Source organism: Equus asinus, chromosome 11, assembly GCF_041296235.1.
Source record: "Equus asinus isolate D_3611 breed Donkey chromosome 11, EquAss-T2T_v2, whole genome shotgun sequence".
NCBI lineage: Eukaryota > Metazoa > Chordata > Mammalia > Perissodactyla > Equidae > Equus > Equus asinus.
This window is the reverse complement of record NC_091800.1, coordinates 19,709,121-19,734,429: the sequence shown is the minus strand read 5'-3', so window position 1 is coordinate 19,734,429 and position 25,309 is coordinate 19,709,121. Positions and strand designations below refer to the sequence as shown.

Here is a 25,309-nt window from a genome sequence, read left to right as displayed (position 1 = left end):
GTGGTGGAAGCAGGATTCAAACGTACGTTTTAAATATTACAAAATCTGTACTTTTTTCACTAAGTAGTACTTTCTCTATAATTATTAAATATCTAGAAAAGTGAACATTTTTAGCATATTTTCTTTAAGGATGTGTAATGAGAATCTGCTTGAGTGACAAATGGAGGAACACAATATTCTATGTAAGAGAAAATTAGAATATGTTATGAATCAATATTTTTCAGTTGTGAAGATAAATTTCTGCATTAAAAAAAAGATAATACCCTCATAGGAAGAGGAAAAGAAAATGAGAGGTCACCTTATGCTTAAACTCTTCATTCTTTTAAAATTGTTACTGCTCCGAAAATCACCAATGAGAAGGTATGTGTGTACATTTTATCCCTGCTGATTAAAGTGAATTACATATGTAAGATTTCAGAATCAATGGAGACTTTGACATCAGGGTGATTTATGTGGGAATCCCAACAGCTGAACAAAGAAGGATTATGACCAACATGGTGTCAAACACAATCTGTGTGAGGTCTCAGGAATAAAAGCATGTCGTCGACACTTGAAAAATAAATAATCTTGACCACAGACTGCTCAACAATTGACACTTGAAACATGCCTGCAGGCGGCAAAGGAAGGGACTCCAGAATAAATAGCTAACACCACTCCATTTCAAGCTGAGAGGAATGTGCTCCTCTTACAATAAATTCTTACAATAAATTGTAAGAATTCTCTTTCTGTTAGTAGCAGCCATCAACTCTGCTCCATTGCTTCCTAGTGTAGTGCACGTAAAAGGGTCCCAGGGGTCTTCCATCCTTCTGTGGTATGGTGGGGAAAAAACACAAAACTGTCCTACAAGCCAGGGGAGCTAGTCCCCTTTCAGTCAATGCCTGACATTGGGGAAGTCACCCTCTTTGGATCTTGGATTTCTTGTCTACAATATGGAGATAGTGCAACCCGGCCCATGCAAAATCAGATCACTAAGCTTTCAGGTGTATGCACATTCTTCTTGCCCTTCTCGGAGACTGTTGTTTTTCTTGTCCATGTGATACTAGGTGGCAGTTACTTCTGTCATTCAACATTCATGCAACCCCTTCATGCTTACTTTCTGCATTCTTTATTGAAAAGAAAACAGTTGCTTCCTTGCAAGGGAAAATAGAAAACCATTCTTGTCTCATAAATGGTTTGCAAACTAAGGAGAAACCACAGACCAAGATGATAAAAATGTAGGCATCGTGATTTTCATATGGTGTTAAAATTTTCTCAGTAATATGCATGGGTCCTATGATAACCCTTGTTTAATCATTTAAACTTGTGTTTTGTTTTAATTTATAGAGAATGAAAATCTATCTAATATTTTTAAAAAGTAAATAAAGGCACTCCTAGGGTACCTCTCCGTGCATCCTGAGTTAGGGTTGAGGGGCGGTCACGGCTGAGCCGTGTGAGCTGTGGTTAAAAGGTAGCTCAGAGAGGAGGTGGGTAATGGACTTGGACAGCTAAATAAATGGCTTATATGGGGAAACTTAAAAGCCAATTCAGGGCTATTAGTCTTCAGATAAACATAACGTCACTAAGAAGCTCTTTGGCATCTCTAATCTAACATAACAGCTGGATATAAGCTGGAGCAGGCAGAGCTTTCCAGAGCAATGACAATGCCTCCTTGCAACCTTTAGGTGGGAGACTAACCACTGGTTTTCAGAGAAGGATTTTGGAAAATTCAAGTAAGCTAAAAGGCACATATTTTGTTCTTAGAAGTTTCAGCATTTTATAAACACATTCAATGTATTTTTTTGATAAACAGAGCTCTATTCTTTTTTGTCCAATTCTTTTTCATATTCTAAAAATGGTAAGTAATGGTAAGAATATTAAGAAAAGTCACCCTGGCCAGCCTGCCTGCCTCCAGGCGTTCATCCATCCATGTATTACGTGTTCATTGCACATCTATTATGGCCCAGGCTCCATGCTCTGTGCTAGACATACTGGCGTCAGAGACACAGCCCTTGTCTTTGAAGAGTTTCTGCTCCACTAATTGAAACAAAGTAAACACCATTCCACTGTTGTTTTGGTAACAATAATAATGGTAGTTAAACATATTGGTGTTCTAAGTCCTTTACATACATTAACTTATTTATTCTTCATAAGAACCTTACGAGGTAGGTGCTATTCTGAGGAAACTGGGCACTGAAAGGTGAACCATCCTATAAGATGGAGTCAGGATCAGACACCAGGTAGAACGGCTTCCTAAGCATAGCCTGCCTCTCCATGTATGAGGTAATTCTAATGGCTTGGACTGTGCTACCTGATTTTACTACATTACTTATGTTACAAACTGCGTATATCTCTTCACTCTTTCTTCTCAACTTAAAATCATCATAAATAATCTTTCCCTCAATACTACCACACCTTCGTCAATAGCTATAAGTACCACTATTTGACCTTAAAGTTTCTCCTTTCTTCCTTTCCCTTGAAGAATAACTTGAAAGAGTACCCATTATTTTCACTTTTTCAGCTCCCATTAACTTTCACACTTAGTGGTACCTGGCTTCATCCTCCAGAACACCCCAGAAATACTCTCTCCAAGTTGACTGGTGCTCTTCTCTTTGCAAAATCCAACTGCATACTGCAAATCTTTGTTCTTTTTTTATCTCTGCAGAATTTTAGTGTGGACCACACCTGTCTTCCTGAAGCTGTTTATCCTTTTCCTTCTATGATACCGCTCTCCCCTGGTTCTTCTCTCATGTCTCCCTTGTTCCTTAATCATGGCTGTTTTTTTAAAGGACAAAATAAGAAGATGGTCATAGAGTGCTTAGCACATAGTAAGCGCTCAGTTACTATAAGTTATCACTATTATTAGCAGCTAGATTTTGAGGCATTGCTATGAGTTACCAGGTGAAGTATGAGACGGTGGAGTGGGTGACTTTCCAAGCAGAAGTAGCGGCACAGAGCTAGAACAGAGGATGGGTGGACAGACTCACATGCTTGGGGACTGCAGAGAATGTGGCATGGTACGGTATGCTGCTCCAGGTTGTGCTGGACCTTGTGTGCTACGCCAAGGGGTTGGAATCTTATTCTAGAAGCTATCACATGAGAGGTGTGTTCAGTTTTAAGAAGGGGAGGGATGCGATAAAATATGAATTTGAAGGCTCTGATCGATGGATAGGCTGCGGGGTGGGCAAACTGGAAGTGGAGAAACTAGTTAAATAGCAACTGCAAGAATCTGGGCAAGATATGAAGCTGGCTTGGATGAGGTGGTGGCAGTTCAGATGGGGGAAGATAGTAAGGATATACTATTCAGAGATTTATTTAGAGGAGGCAGAATCAAAGATTTGGGGTGAGGAGTGAGAGGAAGGCACCTGGTACTGGTAGAACTATTCACCAAGATTAGGAATACGGGAGAAAACCAGGTTAGAGCAAGGACTAACGGCTCTACTCAATTTTCTTTGTTTCTTCCTGATTTGCTTTGATTTCTTTCAGAAGCTAAGGCACTAGGTCCATGGTAACCCGTGTACCTATATTACTTTCCTTTCACTGTTTAAAAAGAAAAATAAGCAGCAGATTCCATACATAAGTTTATTATTGGGTCTTCAGTAATTATAACACAAGGTTTGATGGAGTTTTCCTCTCCACAGAAATGTCAAGGGACGCAATGTTTTGAACAAGGTAATGACGCTTTCCTCAGAGAATTAATCAAACCTCTTCTCCTGCTAATAGTTTATTTGTCTTCTCAGTATATTGAACTTGATCCAGTACATTTGCTATTTAGCTGTACTGACGTTTTAAAGAACTTCAAAATATGTATTCTGGACCAATTGCAGCGAAAACATGCAAGCTAGATTCATTGGAAGGAGAGTGATCCTCTGGAAAGTGGGTATAAAACTCTGTACCTCTTTCAACCCTGCTGTGGGGTATAGATAATATTTCACCAGTTTACTGAGCTGGAGACCATGCACCCTAGACCTGCAAAGTGTAAAGCCAACATTTATACTATTTATAATTTTATCTTGTATTTATAAGATCATCTTGCAGCGTTGAGAATGTGAAAGACCCTATGGCTTTGTCTTTTTAAAGCTTTCCCTGGCAGTGAGTGTGGTCCTGAAAAGTATCCCTCTGAATAAGTGTGATTCTTAAAAAGAATGAGCTTCTCGTTGGCATTGTGACCACCGTGCTTTAGCTTTGTGGCACACTTCCTGCGACTGTGAAACAGATTGTTTGTCAAACACCCTCAGGGAAGCTGAAGCTGAGATATATTTCAGTCCTATGAGGTGTAAATTGAAAGCTATTTTTCTCTCACAATGCCTATATTCTGCCTTTTTTTTTTTTCAAGAAATAGCTAATAAAGCTCTACCAACCATTTTCTTTCTTTTCACAGGACTGTGTTTGAACTCAGCGACTGCTGATCTGAACTGTGACTTGACTCATCCCTAACAGTGCAATTGTCTTCACAACTGAGAGGCTGTCCTGGCCCAAGGGGAGATGTGACAATGCACATCAATTTGTAAACTGCCGACTCTCATGACTCAGTCTTCCCAGGTCTTTGTGTGGAGGAGACCCGGCCTTTCCGGAACCCGAGGCCCCACTGGATGCCCCTTTGAGAGTTCCCATTGCGTGTGGAGCCTAGTTGTATCATTTGCCATTTTGTATCTGTTAGCCTGTTTCTTTGTGGGAATCCTCTAAAGACTGGGCCCGGCTTGTTCACCACTGTGTCCTCAGTGCCTTGAAGAGTGCCCTCCACTTAGCAGCGGTCTAATCAATATGTGAAGTGAGGGCGGGACAGATCTTTGGTCTCTTTTCTCCTAGCATAGCATCTGGCACATTAGAGATGCTTGAAAAATATTTAAAATGAATAAATGTATGAATATATATAACTTCAAATGTCTGTTTCAATACATCAGAACAAAGACCTGTTTCTTGGAGAAAGGATGAAGAAGATGCCTTACATGAAGGGAAAGCATGAAGGGAAAGTTTTATCCCTAACTTTAGGTGCTTCAAATTGTCACAAATGGCCTAAAGAAAAGAGGCACTTTGAGTTGTAGCCACATTTTATAATCCCAATATAGATTATTATTGGGATTATTTGTAGCATGACGTAGTTCACTGGTTTTATCAAATGATATTAACCGTATACTTTACTGGGCAATCTTGTATCTCTCTAGGTCAACAGCAAGGTTCTCCACATCATTTAAAGGAAGATTTTAGGTCAATTACAAGAAAGGTATGTATAAGAGATTTACAAACTAGGAATAAAGGGAGAATAAAAGAGATTTGAATGTCTGCTAGAGTAAGATAAAATGAAGACCTGTTTCTGAGGGAAAGCACAAAACCTATCTGTGTCCTGCGAAAGGTAACATCTACCTGTGAAGAGAAAGGAGGGTACATGCAGAACCTGGCCACCCTGTAATGACCCCTACTTCCAGGAGAACTACTTCCGGTTGGTGACAGATTTTCTAAGGAAGCAGACTAACAAGTTTCACATTTCTACTCTGACCAATTGGTATTTCAACAGTGTCAGAAAATAGTACATATATTCTCAATTTTTTCCCTTAATTTTTCATTCTAATACTGTAAAAGGAGGGGTTCCCATCAGTTCAGTGATGAATTTTATAAAGCACATATTTCAACATCAGACCATAGGTACATGGTGCATTGTCTGGACTTGCTGAATAAATAACCACACCTCTGCAAGTTCATTGCAAAATTTCACGGACTCTGGCCTCTCTTTACATCATGGCGCATGCAGGTCAAGACTCGGAAGTACTCTGCTTTCAGCCAAGTTGCTGCTTTTGGCTTACTGGCATTTTCTTTGTGCTTTACGATTTCAACAAAAGGATACACTAGACCTCTGTTGCTGATGAATAATTAGGAATTTCTGATGCTAACAATAATATTTATTGAGAGACCTTTTCCAATTATTCAGCCTCGTATGTATCTATTGTTTTTTCAGGGTAATATCTTTCAATAACTTTAAGTTTACAAAAGCTGAAGTCCCATATCTGAGAAATTGTTTTTCAGATTTATGTGATTTTTAGCACAAAATGGAATTCATCTGTGACTGAAATCTTGAGCTTCCTATAAAATGTTTAGTGATCTGCTTCCAGAGTTTTAGTGATAATAAATCAGCAATATTTATCCTCTGACATCTACAGGATGGTATTACATGGCCATCATTCACTCTCCTGTGTGGAAGAGATGGGAGTCAGGCAGATAGTGTTACCATGAAAAAGACAAAACACACACAAGATGGCATTTATCCACAAGGATATGACAAGAGAGCCCAAAGCTAGTCCTTCAGAAGGGCAACCCCTTCCCCAGGGCGGTTTGCTAAATGATGTGGAAAAAGCAATGCTGTTTCTTGTCCAATTGAAGTACCAGACTGCACCGGTATGCTTTCCTAATGACCTTTGAGGAATTATAATTGGTAAAAGGTGAACCAGAATAGTTCATGTATAAGAAATTAGCCTAATATTTGTAACTGTTAACATTTTAATTATTCTAGAATCCTCAGGTGCTCTATGCATATAAAAGTATACAGTTTGTTTCATCTTGTAAAGCTTTCTATTAGGATACTTACTACTATCTTTGAGTATTGTTGTGTAGAATCAGAAGGCAGCTGTGTATATTAAATACACACACTGCCCGTATAACATGAGGTGGAACCATAGTGGTTAATGCCATGGACTCTGTGGTCAGCCGGGCGAAACGCGTGCCAGTTGTTTGACCTTGAGCAAGTTACCTAACCACTCAGATGATGAAACTGAGGCATAAGATAACCTTGCTCATAGTTTGTGTCTGTGTATTAAATGAAATAATCAAGTAAAAGGCTTAGTACACCTAAGAAGGTGCTCATGCTAGTTAATTTTATTATATGGCATGTGTCATATCTACGAAGCCCTGAAAAATAAAGACACGAGTTAATTTAATACCATGAACAGTATAATCCTATTCAAAACTGCAGTCTTAATATCTTAGAATCACTCTTGCAGACTACACACCTGCAAATTTACACTCCGTGAATTTAAGAGCTTATTTCTGGGGTAACTGGCCCTATGTCCTGGCACAGCTCCACGTGCTCACTTTCTTGTGGGCCATAAGGTCATTCTTCAGTGTAAATTACATAAAACGGTTAGCTGTCCTCATAAAGAACTCTGGAGCCCTTGCCTTTTTTGGTAACGGCGGTGAACGTTTTTATGTGACTAGCAGGAGAGATTCAAGTGGCTGCTTGCCAAGCCTGTGTGTGTGCAGCGGAACAAAGCTCTTAATGCCTTTCCTGCTGCGAGCAGTGCATTGTATCAACAGCTTCAAAAAGACCAGGGGAGTTCACAGCAGCACAGTAGCAGGGTCCTACAGAGCTACTGACCATAACAGGTTGAGTCAAATGCACTCCCGTTGCTGACGAGCCCACTCCAGCAGCCTCGGACCCTTGCTCATTTGCCTGCATGTAAATATGTGCCCCTGCACCCCAGCCCCTTGTGGAGCTGCTCCCTGTTCACAGCTGGGCTCCTGAGCTCTGAGTCCAGCCGGGTCCAGAATGACGTAGAGAGGACTGGGCATTAGGACCCTGTGGGTGCTCCCCAAGTCCAAGCCTGGCAAGTCTCTCTTCTCTGGATCCTCCTCCTCACACTTAATGAATGGCTCACCCATTCACATGCACAAATGCTCTTTTTCTTCCTACCTTCTCCCACTCATGAGTTTGTAAAAATTGAGTTAATCCTGTAATTTTGCAACCCCTCTCCTGAAGCCATTACAATTTAAAAAAATGCTGTGAAGTGACCTCTTCATCATAAAATGGTTTGAATTTGACTGCAAGGATGTATAAAACGAGGGAACTAAACCACAGTATTTTAGTTTTTAGTTATTTTACAAAGAGGCAAAATTTAAAACCGGTTTGTTAAAAGGGCCTAAAGATGTACTTATTATTGGACAACTCCAATAATGTACTTAATTTTCCACAATTTTCTTGTTATATGACAAGTGATACTTAATTACTATTTGCAACTAAAAGCCAAAATAATCTGTATATTAATATTTAGTAGAAATATATTCTAATAACCTTTCATTATCCACTTTACATACTTATATTTATCTGTATTTATCATCAATATAGATAAAATCCTCCTGGTCCGTAATTGCCCCTTTTCACCCTCCCCTCTCTTTCTTCTAGCTCTCGTATATCTCCTGGTTTCAGTTATCACCATCAGCTGTGCAGCACAACTCTTGAACTCCAGCTTGGTTAGTTCCATATTCATAGAGGCTTTTGTCCAGTTCTATTTGCATATCCTCTAGGTAACTTGAACTTGGCATTTTAAACAGAATTTCTTGCCTTCTTCCTTTCCCTAGACTGGTTCCCTCTCCTCACCCCGTATAAAGACGGGTACCTCTATTCTTTGAACCTGTCAAGCAAAAAAGTTTTAGATACACATTTTTTAAACTCCCCACATCCCTCCTCCCTACACCAGGTCCAAGTCACAGTAGGTTTTTCTCAGCAGGGGATCGTTTCCTTTCCAGCCTCCATATCCTCACTCGACACTTCCACTTCCCTTTTTGGTTCCAGTTCTGTTCATTTACGCTGCTATCTAATTAACAACCTCCAAACACTGCTCTGATTATTGCCCTCTCTTGTTCCAAAACTTCCCGTGCTCCCTACCAAATAAATTCAGAACTCCTTATCTCCTTCAAAGGCATCCACAATGTGCTTCAAACCTATTTTTCAGACTCTACTGCCAAGGATTCCCATCTTTCTTTTCTTAGCTAATTTTTAAAGTGTTTTCATACAGAGCATGTTATTTGGTCCTCACAAAAATTCCGTGAGTTAAGAAATTCAAGTAATAATATACGTATGTTTCAAATGAGGAAAACAGGTAGAAGAAGAAAAGTGGAGTGGTCAGGATTCCTTGACTAGAAAGCAGCCAAAGGGTATTATGGCCCAGATCTCCTAACACACAGTCTAAGGAGCTGGGACTCAAGCTTTCTCAGAAAAGATGACCTGGCCAAACTGGGCTGCCCACTGCTCCCCAAAGCCTGTCTCTCCCTCCTGCTTTCACTCACGTAATCTTGGAATACTTGCGTTATTCTCCATTCATCTAAACCCTTTCTCTCTGTTAAAGCCATTAGCTGTCCCACCTCTGACTCACAGAACGATCATACAATTGTTTTTCATCACACTTTGCCTTCTTAGTCTCCTTTTTACTGTGTCAAATTATTATTGAAATAAATTATTCTTATTCAATCTCTCATATACTTTTCTTCTCCTGAATAGATTTTAAGCATTGTGAGACCCTGGTCTGTCTTAAATGTCTTTGTAGTTCCTAGCTGTTACACTTTGCAAGTGCACAACAAATATTTGCTGTGTGTGAGTGTGGTATGTGAGATTAGATTTTTTTACATGGCAAGATTTTTCATATATACTGTTTTACTTTACCTTACTTTTGTTTTCAAAGAGTGTAATATCTGCATCATTATATCTGATATCCTTCCCATGTGGAAAAGCTGGTATAATCTTTATTATTCCTGCACTCCTGCAATGCCTCCCACAGAGTAGGCACTCATTAAATATCCATTGCCTTTCACTGAATCCTTGGCATCATCAACTATATTAAATAGTCTATTAATGGCTGCAACGCATTAATATTCTGAGTAGTTAGAAATTCATTTCTCCATTTCTTGATTTCTAATATTGTTCTAACTCAAGCATATCAAATACAGAATGTATTTGTTTTGTCAAGTTGTTAGTTTAATTAAATTTGGTCATTACTTACAAGGACTGGCCTGGTATTACTTAATTGGAGCTGACATGAACGCAAATAATAGTATTCAAGAAGAAAAAAGATGGTGACCAGGTCTTTTAGCTCAGCATAAGTGAATAAAACACATTTCCCCCACACACCATACCATGATGTATTTTCCTAGCACTAGAAATGTTTTCTTCTTTGTGGTACTCCTGTTGTTGAGAAAGTTTTCTGATGTCAGTAAGCTTTTGAACAGCACCAAATTGAGTTACATTTACCATAGTGCTCATCATGCCGCCTTTTACACGCCCCTGGCTCAGATCGGGCGTGCTGATTTTCCCAGGGTGGTTGAGGAAGCCAGCCGCTTTAGCTAAAACCCCTGTGGGTTGTCACACAAAAGCGGAAAATGGATTCAGCTTGAATGTTCGTCCACTAACTTCTAAAGACAGGCAGCAAAGATTAGGGAGATGTTGTTAGCATTGACTTAATACTCTTTGTAATGAATGAAAGCTGTAGTATTAAAGTAACCTTTCCTGAAGTCCTGAGGACTAAAGACATAGATGCAGGATGTTTAGGATAGCTGCACAAAATGACAGCATTCTTTTTACGTCAGTGTGCTGCTCACGTGTAAGTCTCTTCCAAACACGATGAAGATTTTAGCTATTTCTTAAAGATGCTACACAGATTTTATCAGAATGTATTTCTGTACTTTGAGGGCTGCTCTACTCTCACACCATTAAGCATTAGTCAACACAGAGAACATCACTGGTCCCAGCTGCGATTTTCAGACATTTGCACCTAAGCAAAGTCCACTTGTGGTCTAGGTCTTGGTCCTCCACTCTGCAGGCACAGAAACATCATCTTACCATTTCACTGAGGAATAATCTGGCTTTGGAGGATCAACTGACTTTTTAAAATTCAGATTGCTCTGAGTTACAAACTCACAAAGGATTTTTTTCTTTTTGGTCAGGGAACAGCTGGTTGGTTGATTTATCATCTGGTATACCCATTACCACAGAAATGGATACAGCAATCAGCAAAGAGTATGGAAAGTTGTGTGGGATAGCTCACCCAGATTGTGTAACTGACTTGAACATTCTCCCTACTCCAATTATATAATTTTTAGTGACTGAAAAATTGGCCACCCTCAGAAACAACGTCTCCCTCCAACCAACGTTGATCTATATTTAGATTATTCTTTTCTAGATTTCTATGACAATTGCTTCCTTTCAGTTACATCATTAGGTATTATTTATATTTTAACCCCCTTGATGAGTTTCAGAATTCATTATAGCTTAGAGGAGAACACATGCAATCTAAGTTAAACAGACCTAAATTTAGGACATATATCCAACACTGTACATCTGTGTGATCTTAAACAATTTTTTTAGCCTCTCTGTCTAGTTTTTTCATCTATCAAATGGAGAAGATACCTACCTATTTCATAGAGTAGTTTTGAGATTTAACTGGATAATTCATGTAAAGCCCTTAGTACATAGTAAGTGTTCAAAAGTGACGACTGTTAGTATGTATCTCTATTATTGTGCATGAATGAACTTTGACTTTCTCCCCACTAACTGCACATTCTTTCTTCTCTCCGTGATGAACTGGTGAAAGTCTGCACAGACAGTACATTATGGCTAGCAGAAGTGTTTTCATTTATAAACTATGTACATGATAGGCAAAACATCATCATAAGATGTCAATTTCTAAAATGAAAAAGTATAGGTAAAATTAGTATCCTCACTTTGTTCACAGAAACAGAAGTTTAGAGACATTAATAAAATTTGACTGAAAAGCTAGTAAGACATGGAGTATTCCAACAAAGGTGATCACAAAGCAAATACTTCTAAAATAAGCTTTGGGTTTATCTTTCCTATTATTTAAAAGATGAGTGAAATATTTGCATGTTGAAAAAAATCCCCCAGATAGACTGGTTAAAAGCTCTGGTTAAGCAAGAGGAATGAAGATAATGACCCAGCTTGTCGCATGCTAGATATTACCGATTTAAGAATGTTTTATAGCATTCAGACACAGAAACATGTTTGATTCTTGGATTCTTTTCAGCCTTTTCTCTGCTGGGATTGTCATACCCTTATACTGACCTCTTTCCTCTTCGCCATTTCCCATTCTCTGCTTAACATTCATGAAATGCACTCATTTTTTTCAAAATATGAAAATTGAGTAAAATCAGTCCATATTATGAGTCATATGAAGGCCATTTTTGCATGTCCTCTTAAGCAGTCTTATCTTCTCCCATGACTTGTATTATTATCAATAGAGATAACATGTAACTTAACGTCTCTAGCACACAGCTCTGTCCTAATCTCCAGATCCAATCTCCATTAGCCTGCTCCATGTCCAGCACTTTGAAGTCGTACAGACTCTTCAAACAAACATGTCCTAAATGAACTCATTGTTTTGTCCCTAAACCGCTTCTGCTCCTGTTCTCCCTATCTCAGTGAACTGTACCGTTCTTAACCCAACTTCCCCGGCTAGAAACCAAGGCATCATTCTTCGGACTTTCCTGTCCTCTATCCCTTCATGTCCAGTCAATTACCATGTCATGCCCATCTTCCTCAGCACTATCTCTTGGATGCCTTCTGGTCTCTTCATCCCCATAAAATCACCCTTTTCTGGCCGCTGTCACCTGTCTCCTGTATTCCTCCAACAGCCTCCTGAGGAGTTCAATCTATTCTCTACATTTTAGCCAGTGCAGAGTGTTATTTCTAAAATGCAAATCTGATTTTGTCATTCTACTTAAAACCTGTTAGTAGTTTCCTATTTCTATTTCAAAATAAAACACAACTCCTTTAGCTGGCCTCCTGGCCCTGTAAGATGGACTCCTTGCCCATCTCTCCAAACTCTTCTTTGTTATTCACTCTTTTGAGCTCACGATTTTTGTAATATCCAAGCCTTCAGTTCCTTGGAGGCATCACACGCATTCAGCCTGTGTACATGTGAGTTTTTCCTCTAGGAAAACTTTCCTTCTCCCTTCACCGGGTTACTCTGATATTGTCCTCAAGTTTCCACTAGGAAATCATGTCTTTTTAAGAAGCACTTCCTCAAGCTGAGCTGGCAAAAACGTTCTTTCTCTAACAGAGCACTTAGTACATTTGTTTTATGCTCATCTGTTCTCTTTTCTGTGTACCCCCAAAGTCTGAAAAAGCCCATGAGTTTAGAGGCTATGGTTCCCGTTTGCTTTGGCACCTAGCAACATGCTGGTACAGAGGCGCTCAATTCACATTTTTTGAGTGAATAGATATATGAATGAGTGAATATTGGATTCTCAAAAATATTTGTTGAACAAATGAATAAATATTTATTAAACTGCAATGTGACATTATCCAGAGATTCCATCTCTTGATTTACTCCACCCGGGAATCTTTAAAGTGGCAAGTGTCTTCTTCCAAAGCTAAATATGTGCTGTACCTTATTAAGTTAAAAATTTTACATTGTGAATTTATTTAAAATAGGGGACACCACTGTATTTGATTATAGTTAATCGTGAATTTCTGGTGGATTTTTCTGTACGTGAGTGTGTTCAATGTGCATTTGCCTTGTTTCTTCCTCACAGTGAAGAAAGCTTTCTGAGGGTGGGCATTATTTATATACAGGACTTTTGAGCTATTAAACAGGGGAAGGGCAAAGGAAGGAGGAATGAAGGCGATTGCTGACGGCCTTCCTGACAAACTGCTGGTCCACTGTCTGCCATGGTACCTGCACCCTTAAAATCAAAGCCTGTGGCACCAAAACTCCCCAGCCCGCTTCTGGGGCAAACAGACCCCTGAGCTCCAGCTACCCCACTCATAATACCACCTGTGCTGTCTATACCAGGGAATGGGAAAGCTTAAAGGAAACACTGATAATAATAAAGTATTTCACAAATATTATGTGATAGTAGATACTATAACAATGGTTCCACAACCTTGTCACCACTAGGGATGGATTTTAGAGGCAATGACAGCACGGAAAGGTCACGTATTTGGGGCATGGATACTGACTTGGCTGTGTGCTAGCTTTGCAAACTCAAGTCAATCTCTGGCCTCTCCGAGTCTTGTCATATGTGAAAGAGGAATAATGACGTCATCCTTCGCTGTTGAAAAGATTTAGCAACGTACATGTGAAAATGCCTGGTATCTAATAATGGTTTCTTTCTGTACCTTTATATTTTCTCATGTGTGTCCCATAATCTGTATGGGAAAGTTTTTTTGCCAACAAAACAAACTGAACTAAAGTAATCGTTAATTATATTTTCTATTTTTAAATTAAATCTATCTTTGTCTTTCTATCTATCATAATAGAAATAGACATCTAGATAGCAGATAGGTATTTAGTGTGGACTATTAATTCTGTTTTGGCTGACATCCAAAATACTCGCTTCCTCTCTAAGATCAACTGGATTTAAAATAAAAATTCCGTACTTTATTTAAATACAGAATAGGATTGTTTATCAAACTAAGAATCCAAAGCAGCAGGGGATTATCTAAGTTTAAGGTAGAATCAAGACTTTCTTCAAATCCCTCTTGATAAAATCCTTCCTAATTTTCTTCACCAATGTTTTTAAACCTTTTCAGGAAAAAATGGACTTTATTATCTATTTCACAGGATTGTTAGGAGGAGGATGTACAAAGGACCCAGTGCTGTGCTCCACACAGAGGATGAGCTCACAAGACACGTCACTACCTTTTTAGCTATCACAGGCCCTCCTGGGTAGGTTAGTCTCAACTTCTTGAGTTTTCAGATAGTTCGGATGAGAGTCTTTCGACTCTCCTCCCACTTCTTTCCGAACCAAAAGATTCACCCACCCAGTTTTGTCCGCTTTCATCTACCATGAGGAAAGATCAAGAGGGAAAGAAAAATATGCAAGTCCTGGAGTCCTCTCTCTCCGCTTACTGCTCTCACTTCCCTCCCAAGATTCCTCTCAATCCTTCCTCTTGTTCTCTCTTTTCTCCCCAGATAGCACAAACTGTTTATTGAGCCAGGAAGATTAAGACCCTTTTGCTCCTTTTTTCCTTTCAGAAAGAAGGATTATCTGATGGTAATTTACCTTCCCTCAGGAAGGGTAATCTAACAGAAACCTTCCCCTTTCTGGAGCAGAGATCTGCCCACTGGACTTCGGTTCCCATATACTTATTACCTTTCTGGTTATTCATTTAACAACTTTGATGCATTTCTTTGTTAAATGAGTTGAAACTCTGAGATTAAAGTTACAAAATATAAACTTTTCAAAGCAAAGTGAAACAAACAAAAAGGAAATTAAGTTTAGCAAAATTGCTTCAATTCTTCACCAGGAAATTTTAAAAGTTTAATTACCTAATGGTAAATGATATTGTAAAAGAAACTGTACAGAGGAAAAAACACACGTAGATACGACTTTTGCCCTTAAAACCATTAAATTAAGAACACGAAATTGATTGATGCAGTCAACTTTGAAATTACTCACACCGTAAAATCAAGCATACAATAAATGTGCAAGCTATAATTCTTTTACATTCTTGTTTTTCTGTCTAGAAGGTTGTGCGTGATGTTGAGCTGCCTGGTAGGAGGAATAATTTTCAGGTAAATTAGTACTTACCATCGTCTTTGTCAGGAACGATTGTAACCCGAGCCTCTGGGAACTCTGATCCAATTCTCCCGCCCATGGGCATGCTCAGACGGACATGGAATGTTTCCTCCTCTTCATACAAGGAGTCATCAATAATGACAATGCGGCACATTTTCTCCCGCTCGTCTTTGTCGAAGCGAACAACGCTGGTGTGGTCCTCAGGTCTGGATATGTAATCAGAATAGGACAGCACGGATGTGGGCACAGTTCCGCTTGCTGTTCCTGGAGGCAGAGAGAATCCAAAAGGTGTTTCTGTAGAACATGTTACAAGGATATTTCCAGCAACAGTTATTTTCCTATGCAGCATTTTAATGGTCAATTGGTATATGTGAACACCCTTGGGAATTGCAATAGCACCTACATCCTGTTCCAGCATCATGAGTCAGCTTCATAATGGTCTCAAACATACAACGAATATGACTTTTTAAGTGTTTTCTCCTCTCCCTCCTGCCAGTGGTCTTTAGAACAACAGAATATTACAAAATAATAACTCCTATTGTTCAAATGCTTACTGTGTGCAAGCAAAGAGCCAATTTTGCATGCAAAAAGCATGCAAAAATGCAAAAAGCATTGCCTCATGAATCCTCTCAGCCACTCTAGTGGGTTTTACACATTTGGTAACTGAGGTTTACAGAGGTTAAAGCACTTTCTCTGGGACCCAGACCCCAAGGCTGATCCTGAAGTCTGCAATTTCAATCACAATTCTCTATCACCTTTCAACTCACATACATTAATGGAAATTTTAACAAATGTCTGCTCAGATATCAACAGCATATATGACTTTTTCTTTTGCATTCTTAGAAAATCTACCTGTATCCTAGAAAGATGTTTCCTATATTAATGAACGTTATATATTAATTTTGACTTTGTATTACATAATATCACCTTTCAGAGGATGCTTACCCATGAGCAAAACAAATATTGTGAAATTTGGTTGAAACGAGTTTCAAACTAGTTTGAAACTAGTTTCTTTTCCTTGGGTATGCATTTCTTTGCCTCTATTTTTGTTTTTTAACAATAATTTCCTTCTACTTGAGCAGGTTTGGTGGGGGAGGGGAGCTTCAATTTCTTGCAATCCAAAAGGACTTGAGTATTAGAATAAGTAACCAAGTAAATCAGAAAAATTCTTGATAAGCAGCAGCATTCCTTGCAGGCCCACTTAGAGGAGTCCTCAAAGGTGTAATAGTGAAGGAAGATTCTGGATAAATACTTTTTTTTCTTTATAAAAATTATAACGATAAAGCATACCCTTCATGGCATAATGTTACGGCTCCAACATGTTAAAGAGGTTTATTTCTATGTTTGGGGGGACATTTCAGTTCCTTCACAAATCGAGCTACCTTGCTGCGTGTAACAGATCACCATCAGCTCCTGGCTGGCGTCTCCACTTCTCCTAATGGGAATGAACAGTTCACCAACATCTTCTTCAATGGCGTATTCAGACTGGGGAATAAATACAGTTGATTCTAAGGGAAAAACACAATCACAGCCACTATTATTTTTGTCTGAGCTTCTTATCGCTGAAATAATCCTATGCAAATTAAAATTGCCTTAATGATTGATTTTTTTTCCCCGTCCTTCACAATGAGAAGAAGGAAAGAGAGGGGAGAAGCAGGTATAAAGTGTGCAGGCTCTGGACCAGTGAATTCTTAACCTAGAAATAAAATCCAGCATTGCTTTTATCTCCAGTAATTGCTTTTTTCTCAATTCATAAGTCCTGCTGACACACTTCCTTTAAGTCCGACTTTGTTCTCTGGGCATAGATTAACACCTTCCAATGGAGTGGCCGAATTTTAGACCTCAGAAGGCTCCCGTCCCCACTCCTTACAGATGAGCAAACTCAGGCTCACAGAGTTGAATTTATTTGCCAAGGAATCTTACTGATGGAGTCAGGATTAAAACTCAGATGTTCTAACGTTTACTCTCTTGTTCTTTTTACCCCAAATCTGTTCCTTTTGAATGATTAATGATCAAAAATATAATAATGCTTTTGTTCAACAAAAAATGCATTGTTCAACACTTGGTTTTGTGGGGTTTTTTTAAGCAGCAATTCTTTTAGAATTTATAAATCTATTTACTAGCTGTAAGGACCATGTCTGTGGTTTTCTCCCCCCCCAGAGGATAACAATAACACACCGTATACATTATATTTATATAATATTTTAAGTCTCAATGATTCATTTTTAAGGTAATTGAAAGGTCCACTAAATAATACAAATGGCATAATTAAATTGTTTAAAGATACAGTTCATTGTAAAAGTACGTTTAGTTCTGTAAAACATTTAGTTCAACAGTTTGACATGATAACCTCCAAACAGATACTTTGGTATTTCACTGAGAGTCTGTTTCACTGAAATTCTCACATACACACAGAAAACACTTCATGGTTATTTTTAAAAAGCAAGCCACACTGCTTTTGATGATCATAAAAGGTCACTGGAATAGCCGATACAGGCCCTTGAGATCCACGTTCCACCCTTTTCCATCCTTCCTGGTGCCCCAGGACCTGGCCAATATGAACCCACATCAGAGGTTTCCCTTGTGTTCTGGCTTCCAGTGGGTCAGCCAAAGGAGAGAACAGGCCGGAGCTTGGAGGGCAAGAGCAGAGAGAGGTTGGCATTCTTTCCCCTGGCTCCCCTTATAGCTCCACAGCTGGCTGCAACCCCCAAATAAAAGTCACAGTGCCTGCCATGGTCCTAGCTCACTCTCTGGGTTCCTCTAACTTCTTCTCTCCCCCCTCAGGCCTAGAGGTGGTAATGGCGCCCACGCTTACAGCCTTGGGGGCTTTCCGACACCTGGCAGATTTCCAGTCCTTGCTCTCACCTTGGTAAACAGTCATGTTATTAAATTCTTTTTAAACTACTCATTTTGAGTGTGTCATTTGTTTTCTCCTGGGACTCTAATACACTAATTTTTAAATTGGCACCTTAAAGAGAAAGATCTGTGGATATAAGATTTTATAGCTAATTATTCATTTATAAAACATCGATTGGGTGACTTCTACTTGCCAGACACTGTACTGGGAACAGAGGATATGGAAGCAAAAATAATCCCTGATCTCACGGAGTTTTTATTCTAGTTGGGGGTGAAGAGGAGGAAGAAAATAAGCAAAAATAAAAGGAAATATATAGTATGTCAGGAGGCGACAAATGGTATGAAGAAAATAGAGTGTGCTGAGAGGGGACAGGGAGGGCTGGGGCGGGGTTTGTGCCGTGACAGGTCTGCTTTATACAGGAAAGTATCTCTGATGGAGTCACATTTGAGCCAAGATTGCAAGGTGGTAACGAGATGCCCTATGCAAATAACTTAGCGAAGAGAATTCTAGGCCAAGGGATGAACAAGTGAAAAGGGCCTCAGACCAAGTTGCACCAGGTGTGTACAAGGAATGGCCAGGGGGCCAATGTGGTTTGAGTAAATTGGACAAGGAGGAGAGAGCAGGACATAGGGCCAGAGAAGTGGTGATGGGATGGGCGGTGGGCAGATCACGTGGAACTTTCAGAACCATTGGAAGGACTTTGGTTTTTACTTAGAGCAAGATATGGAAACAAACAAAGACCCCCAGTCAGATGAAAACAAGTGAAAGCTATTTACTCAGAGTTTGCTCTAGCTCGGGAGTCAGCCACTGTCAACTGAGTTCTGGCTGAGATTCAAAGGTAGGCAGAGGAGTGGGGAAGCTTTAGAGTGGACTAAAGGGAAGGCTCCAGCTGTGCCCCGATTGGAGGCTGTTGGCACTGGGAATCTGTAGGCAGGCTAACTAGAAGCGGAGCATCCTATGTGACTGATTAGAGGAAGATATTTGGTTTTCTCCGGTTAGTCTTAAATTGGAAGCAGGGACAAAAATTACGGAAGCTGTCAATTATCGATCAAGTCCTGACTATTTTGGACCGACTGCTACAGAGGTTGTGGTTTAGCTTCCCACTTGCTGTAGGTTGTGGGTCAGAATTGTATTTCAATATGTGGTCTGTCCGCTGTCTGTTTATATATCCTGTCTCTCAATATGACTATGCGAAGGCTTTGAACATGGGGATGCTGTAATCTCACATATTTTAGGAACATCATTTTTGGCTGCTGTGAGATAAATCGACGCTGGGGGGCAAAAGCTGAAGCAAAGGGCCTGGTTAGGAGGCTTTGCAACCATCCAGGGAAGAGATCATGGAAGATTGGATCAGGTGGTGGCAGTGGTGGTGGCAAAATATGGCTGTGTGTAGGACATATAAAGGAAGAGCCAAAAGAGTTTTCCGATGGATCAGATATGGTATGTGAGAGAACAAAAGAATCAAGGATGATTCCAAGTTTTGTTGTCTTGACCAACTAGAAGGATGAAATTGCTGTTTATAGAGGTAGGGAAGACTGTAGGAGAATCAGATTTAGGGGTGGAAATCAGGAGTTCCATTTTGGACATATTAAAATTGAGGCATCTTTTACATATCCAAACTGAGATGTCAAATTAGCCAGTTGGGCATACAATCCTGGGTTTCAGTGGCGAGGTCCAGATTGGAAATATAAACACGGAGTTCCTGGCATGTTGATGGTATGTGTAGCCATGAGTCAGAATAAAATCACTTAGGGAGGGATTATAGATAAAGAAGACAATGGATCCAGGAACTAACCCTGGGGCATTTAGAGGTCAGGGAGATAAGGAAGACTGAGAAAAGGAGGCTGAGAAGGGGTCCCCATCAGGAGGACAATCAAGGGCGTGTGGGTACTGGAGGCCGAGTACAAAAAGTGTTCCAAGAAAAAGAGAGGGATCAGTTGTTTCAAATGCCACTGACAAGTCAAGTCAGTTGAGAACCAAGAGCCTGTCATCAAATTTGGCAAAGGGAAGTAAGTCACTGGTAATCTTCACCAGCACTGTTTCAGTGCAGTGGGGAGGACAAAAGCCTGATGGAATGGGAGAAGAGAAACTGGAAGACAATAAACATAGACATTTTCTTCAAGAAGTTTTGCCTTAAATGGGAACAAAGTAGCATCTGGAGAAATATCTTATTTATTTTTAAGATGAGTGTTAGTAAGGGCAAAAATTACTCCTACTATCATGAAGTAGGATTTTACCAAACATAAAATTTCAACATAGAAATAATCATAACACTTCAGTACAAAGCAATACACAAAGTGCCATGAAATATTCAAGTATTCAATGAGTTTCAATGAGTGTCTTTTCATTAACTTACGGAAATTAACTCTGGTATCCTAGGTTTTGGCAGTCCTCGGATCATTTACTCCACGACATTAGTAAGAAATATTACAGAAAATTTTACTTATTAAAGTTTGATGTGGACTGAATGTTTCTGTCCCTCAAAATTTAAACATTGAAGCCCTAACCCTCAATGTGATATTTGAAGGTGGGGCCTTTGGGAGGTAATTAGGTTTAGATGAGGTTATAACGATGGGCCCTCATTATGGGATTTGTATACTTGTAAGAGGAAGAGAGAGATCTTTCTCTCTGTCCATGCTTATGCACACATGCACCAAAGACAGGCCGTGAGAGCATGCAGCAAGAAGGCAGATGACTACAACCATGAAGAGGGCTCTCACCAACCCCTGAATCTCTGGCACCTTGATCTTAGACTTCCAACCTCCAGAACTGTAAGAAATAAACAACTGTTGCTTACGCCACCCAATCTATGGTATTTTGTTATAGTATCTGAAACTGACTAAGAGTTGATCATACATAATATTTATTCTATACTGCTAATCTATACTGGCCAATTTTTTCTCAAATAAGTTATTCATAAAAGTCCCATGCATGAGATTTTAATTTAATACCTTGAGTACCTAAGTTTTGGATCCTCCTACGTCCTATGGCCCACGTAGTTTTGATTAAACAAGCCAGAACTTCTCACCAGTGCCAGTAGGGTTAAACTATGAATACAGAAGAAAGCTGGGTGTCCAGAGCTTGACCCTCACTCTGGAATCCACTCCTACACTTGGTCTGACAGAGAGTAAACAAGCCCAGCAGCAAGTTTAGGTCTGCTGTTGACCTAACTTCTGGCAGCAATGTGTGGTCTGTGGGAGAAGCTAGAAAAGGGTATCAAGAAAGACTCCCTGGCAGGCTTTCCAGTTAACATGATTTTTCAACTTCACTTTATGTATGCAATAGAAGCTTATATGAAGACTGACTCAAGTAAGCATAGTTCTTTAAGTGTAAAATCCTGAAAAGTGGCATTCTTGTTTATCCTTAAAAAGTTTTAGCTAATACAATATGGGGGGTTCTTACTATTTGCTAAGCCCTATTCTAAACACTTTACATGTATTGGCTAGTTTTATCCTTGCAACAGCTCTTTCAGGTAAGCGCTGTTATGACTGTCATTTTGCCTCTGAGGACATGAGGTACACAGAGGTTAGGTCACTGGCCAAAGGTTAGGCTGGTAGGTGGTGATTCTCCTATGTGAACCAAGCGGTCTGTGTCAGAGCCACGCTCATAACCACCATGCTCTACTCCTAAAAGAACCCTCAGGGCGGCAGGAGCATCACACACACCAGAGAAAAACAAAAGGCTAAACCGAGATGATGAAAGAGAGATACAAAGTACTGCCAAAACGGACAGATGGCAGGTTCAGCAGAAGCAGAGGAAAGGAAGCTACGAACAAATATTTTGAGAATTCCTTTAAAGATCCAGTGTGTTCATAGGAATTATATATATATTTATACATATAAAATTATAAAAGTATTATGTAAAGTATATAACATGTATCATATATATTTTAATAAAGCATTAAAAGTACATAACATACACAATAATATGTCTATGAAAACAATACCTGTATGATATAAAAGTATATAACATGTCAAATCCCATTAGCACATTAGGTTGCAACTCCAGCCATCTCCGGAAGGCATTCATTGAGAGACAAAGCAAGGGTGATGTTACAGAAACAGCAAACCCTCTGCTAAGTAAATACAGACAGAAAAAAATGATAGCAGGGGCATCCTCTCAAATATTAATGGTGGTTATTTCCACGTGGCAGGACTGCAAGTGACTTTTCTTTCTTTGAATCTCTCTGACTTTTTGACAATGAATATGTGCTACTTTCATATTTTCAGACTAGTTTCATTACTCTTTATTTTGAAAGATAAAGCTGAATAAAGTGAGTGCGTTCTTTATTAGTCAATGTGACTATATTGTAAAGAGGACTTTGGTAACTGCAGTTTTTATTTTTAGGTTTTGACTCTGCTCTAACAGACAAAAAATGACTTCTCAGAAATAAAGTAGTTGTAGTTACAGTGGAAAGAGAGTGATCATGCTGTTCTTTTCGCAATTGTACTGAACAGATTAAAAAAATAAAACAGACTATGCTAAAAACATAATAGAACAAAATATCTTCTAAAAATCTTCGCTATAATAAAACAAAGAAGGGAAAGAAGATGCAGTGTATGGATGAAGGCACAAAGTGTTCATCATCTTTAAAAAGTTTGACACATTCAAAAATAACTTGGAAAATATTCCGGTCCATCTTCAGGCTACCGCAGTGCCCTTGGACTGTCCAACAAGTAGTACTGAATGTGGAGTCCGTCAGTGATGTGTCTGAACAGCTCTCTCATGTTCCTCTGGTTATGATAATCAGTGTTACAAGTTCACATCAGGATACTATGAGGTTCAAATATTATTCTGTAGCACTATGCAAACATGCTGGTTAGAGTTAATCTTTGGGTAATCTTTGTTTCTACCATTAAATGTCTTTCTTTTGTTAACGTAGAAATTTTCAAAAAATTTTGCATCACTAAAATAATTTTATTTTGCACCACCTTTTTCCTTCTCCACCTTTTGGTGCCAGAAATGTGCAGATGTGGTTGTACTCTCATGTTTGGTTTTTTTTTGGTGAGGAAGATTGGCCCTGAGCCAACATCCATTGCTAATCTTCCCCTATTTTTGCTTGAGGAAGATTGTTGCTAAGCTAACATCTATGCCAATCTTCCTCTATTTTATATGTGGGACGCCACCACAGCATGGCTTGATGGGCACTGTGTAGGTCCGCACCCTGGATCTGAACCCATGAACCCCAGGCCACCGAAGTGGAGAGCATGAACTTAACTACTACACCACCAGGCTGGCTCCAGATGTGGGTGTACTTTTAACAAGTGTTTAGAATTTTTTGTTTCTCTTAAGATGATGACCTGTGCTTCATAGCAATAGAGTCCAAAAAGAAAAAAGCTTTGACATTCACTGAAGTTGAAGCCCTTTATGCTTTCTTTATCATTTTGGTGTCATCAGCTGCATCTGACTATCAATTCATTAATTCTACACCTTCAGTTTTGGCACACACATCTCATAATATGAGCTAGCCAGTGATTTCCCTATGTCAACATTGCCTGTGGTGCAAAATTTTTAAAACAATAATTAATGTTTGGATTTTATATAATAGTCAGCTATTTCATATAATAGTCAGTTTATGTCATCTGAATTCTACCTCGTGAAATGGGTTTCGTTCACTCAACACACAAAAGTCTGCCTTTTCTTTGTATCCAATAAGATTAGAGTTCTTGAGATATAAGTTCTACCTTCCTCTAGAATAGCGTGTTTATTCTCCACTATATATTATATAATATTAACCTAATCTGGTCCCACCCAAAATCCAAAGTGAATCAAATATTTAATCCACTAGTTCATGGCTATATTTTGGTATTATAAAGATATCAGAATGAGCCCATTTCACTCAGAAGTCTGCAGACACTTCAAGTATGAAAACTAAATAATTGCATAAAATACAGGCTTTAGATATCTATGCTAGGTAGCTGTGCTCAAATATCTATATTTGAGGTTGTCTTCTCCTAATAAAGTACATAAAACTCAATTCACTCTGGTTAGAAATTACATGGAGTAAAAAAAGAATGAGATCTCTATATAAAATAAGAAGTTTTAGCTCTCACATATTTTCCTCTTAACAGAAATGAAAATGTTTAATATTAATTAATATTGATATGCTTCTAAGAGTGAGGAGAGACAGTGTAATTTCTGACTGTTAGGGAACCTAATATATAGGAAGTTAAGGATCTTTGTCCCAGGTTAGATACCCCTCCTATGGGTGCTGATTGCTCCCTTATCTGAGCACATAGCATTCTGTGTTGTTAATTATAACAATTTAGTGGAATGTAATCACCTAATGATATGAGCCTTCAGGCTTAGTGTGCCTTCTTCACTCTAGCTCCCATATTCCTAGCTCTTAGCAGACTTCCTGGCAGATAGCAGATGCTCAAGAATCATTTGTTGAACATATAGATACATCATGCAAGGGATGAAGTGGTCTTGATTACCTTCCTAGATCACTGGGTTTTATTCACCTATACTAATACATTGAGGCTTGATAGATGAAGAGAAAGGATAATAGAATGAGAAGAGAAGGAACTACTTTGTTGTTCTTGTTTGTAAATAGGTGAAACAGTGTTGCTGTGGCAAAGTTTAATCATGATTTGACTCTGGCACTTATCAGCTGGGAGACTTTGCAGAAATAAATTCTTTGAGCCTCAGAGATCTCATTTGGAAATTGATAAATAAATCACAGAGTGGTGAACATAAGGTTTAAATGAGATAAGGTTGTAAGTTTCCTAATGCAATGTTTGGCTCACGGTGGGTACTCAACATGGTAGAGACTGGGATCATGATGACTATCTTACTCTTGGCCTGTGGAATAATCCTTTTTGACTTCTTAGGGTTGCGTTAGAAAAAAATGCAGGAGGAATAGTAGTGGCCTGAAATTTCCTCGAAGACCTCCTTGTCTCACGGAAATCCGCTATCTGCTTTGGACTGCAGTCCAGCCAAGCTGCAGAGGATCTTTTAACGGAAGACAATTGTTACCACTCAGTAGAATTTCGCAGAGGAGTGCCCATCCTCTCAGATGGCGTGTAATCTCACCTATCTCTGCCAGTAGTAAAGAAAACCAAACAAAACAGCTTCCAAGTGGTTGATTTTGGCAGAGACTAAAGGATGGCTCTATTTCTCAGGTTCTTCATCCAGAAAATGAGTTAAACATTTCATGCACTTTAAAACCTCTCC

At 39.2% G+C, this 25,309-nt stretch overlaps 1 protein-coding gene across 1 annotated transcript in view; it reads right to left on the bottom strand.

Moving 5' to 3' along the window:
* Positions 1 to 25,309, bottom strand: part of FREM2 (FRAS1 related extracellular matrix 2) — a 176,462-nt gene that overhangs the window by 58,711 nt on the left and 92,442 nt on the right. Inside the window, exons 5-6 of the mRNA XM_044777268.2 lie at positions 16,659 to 16,784; positions 15,289 to 15,540 (exon numbers count right to left, since the gene is read on the bottom strand). Of these exons, the coding sequence (XP_044633203.2) occupies positions 15,289 to 15,540; positions 16,659 to 16,784 (378 nt within the window). The remainder of the gene's footprint in view (positions 1 to 15,288; positions 15,541 to 16,658; positions 16,785 to 25,309) is intronic.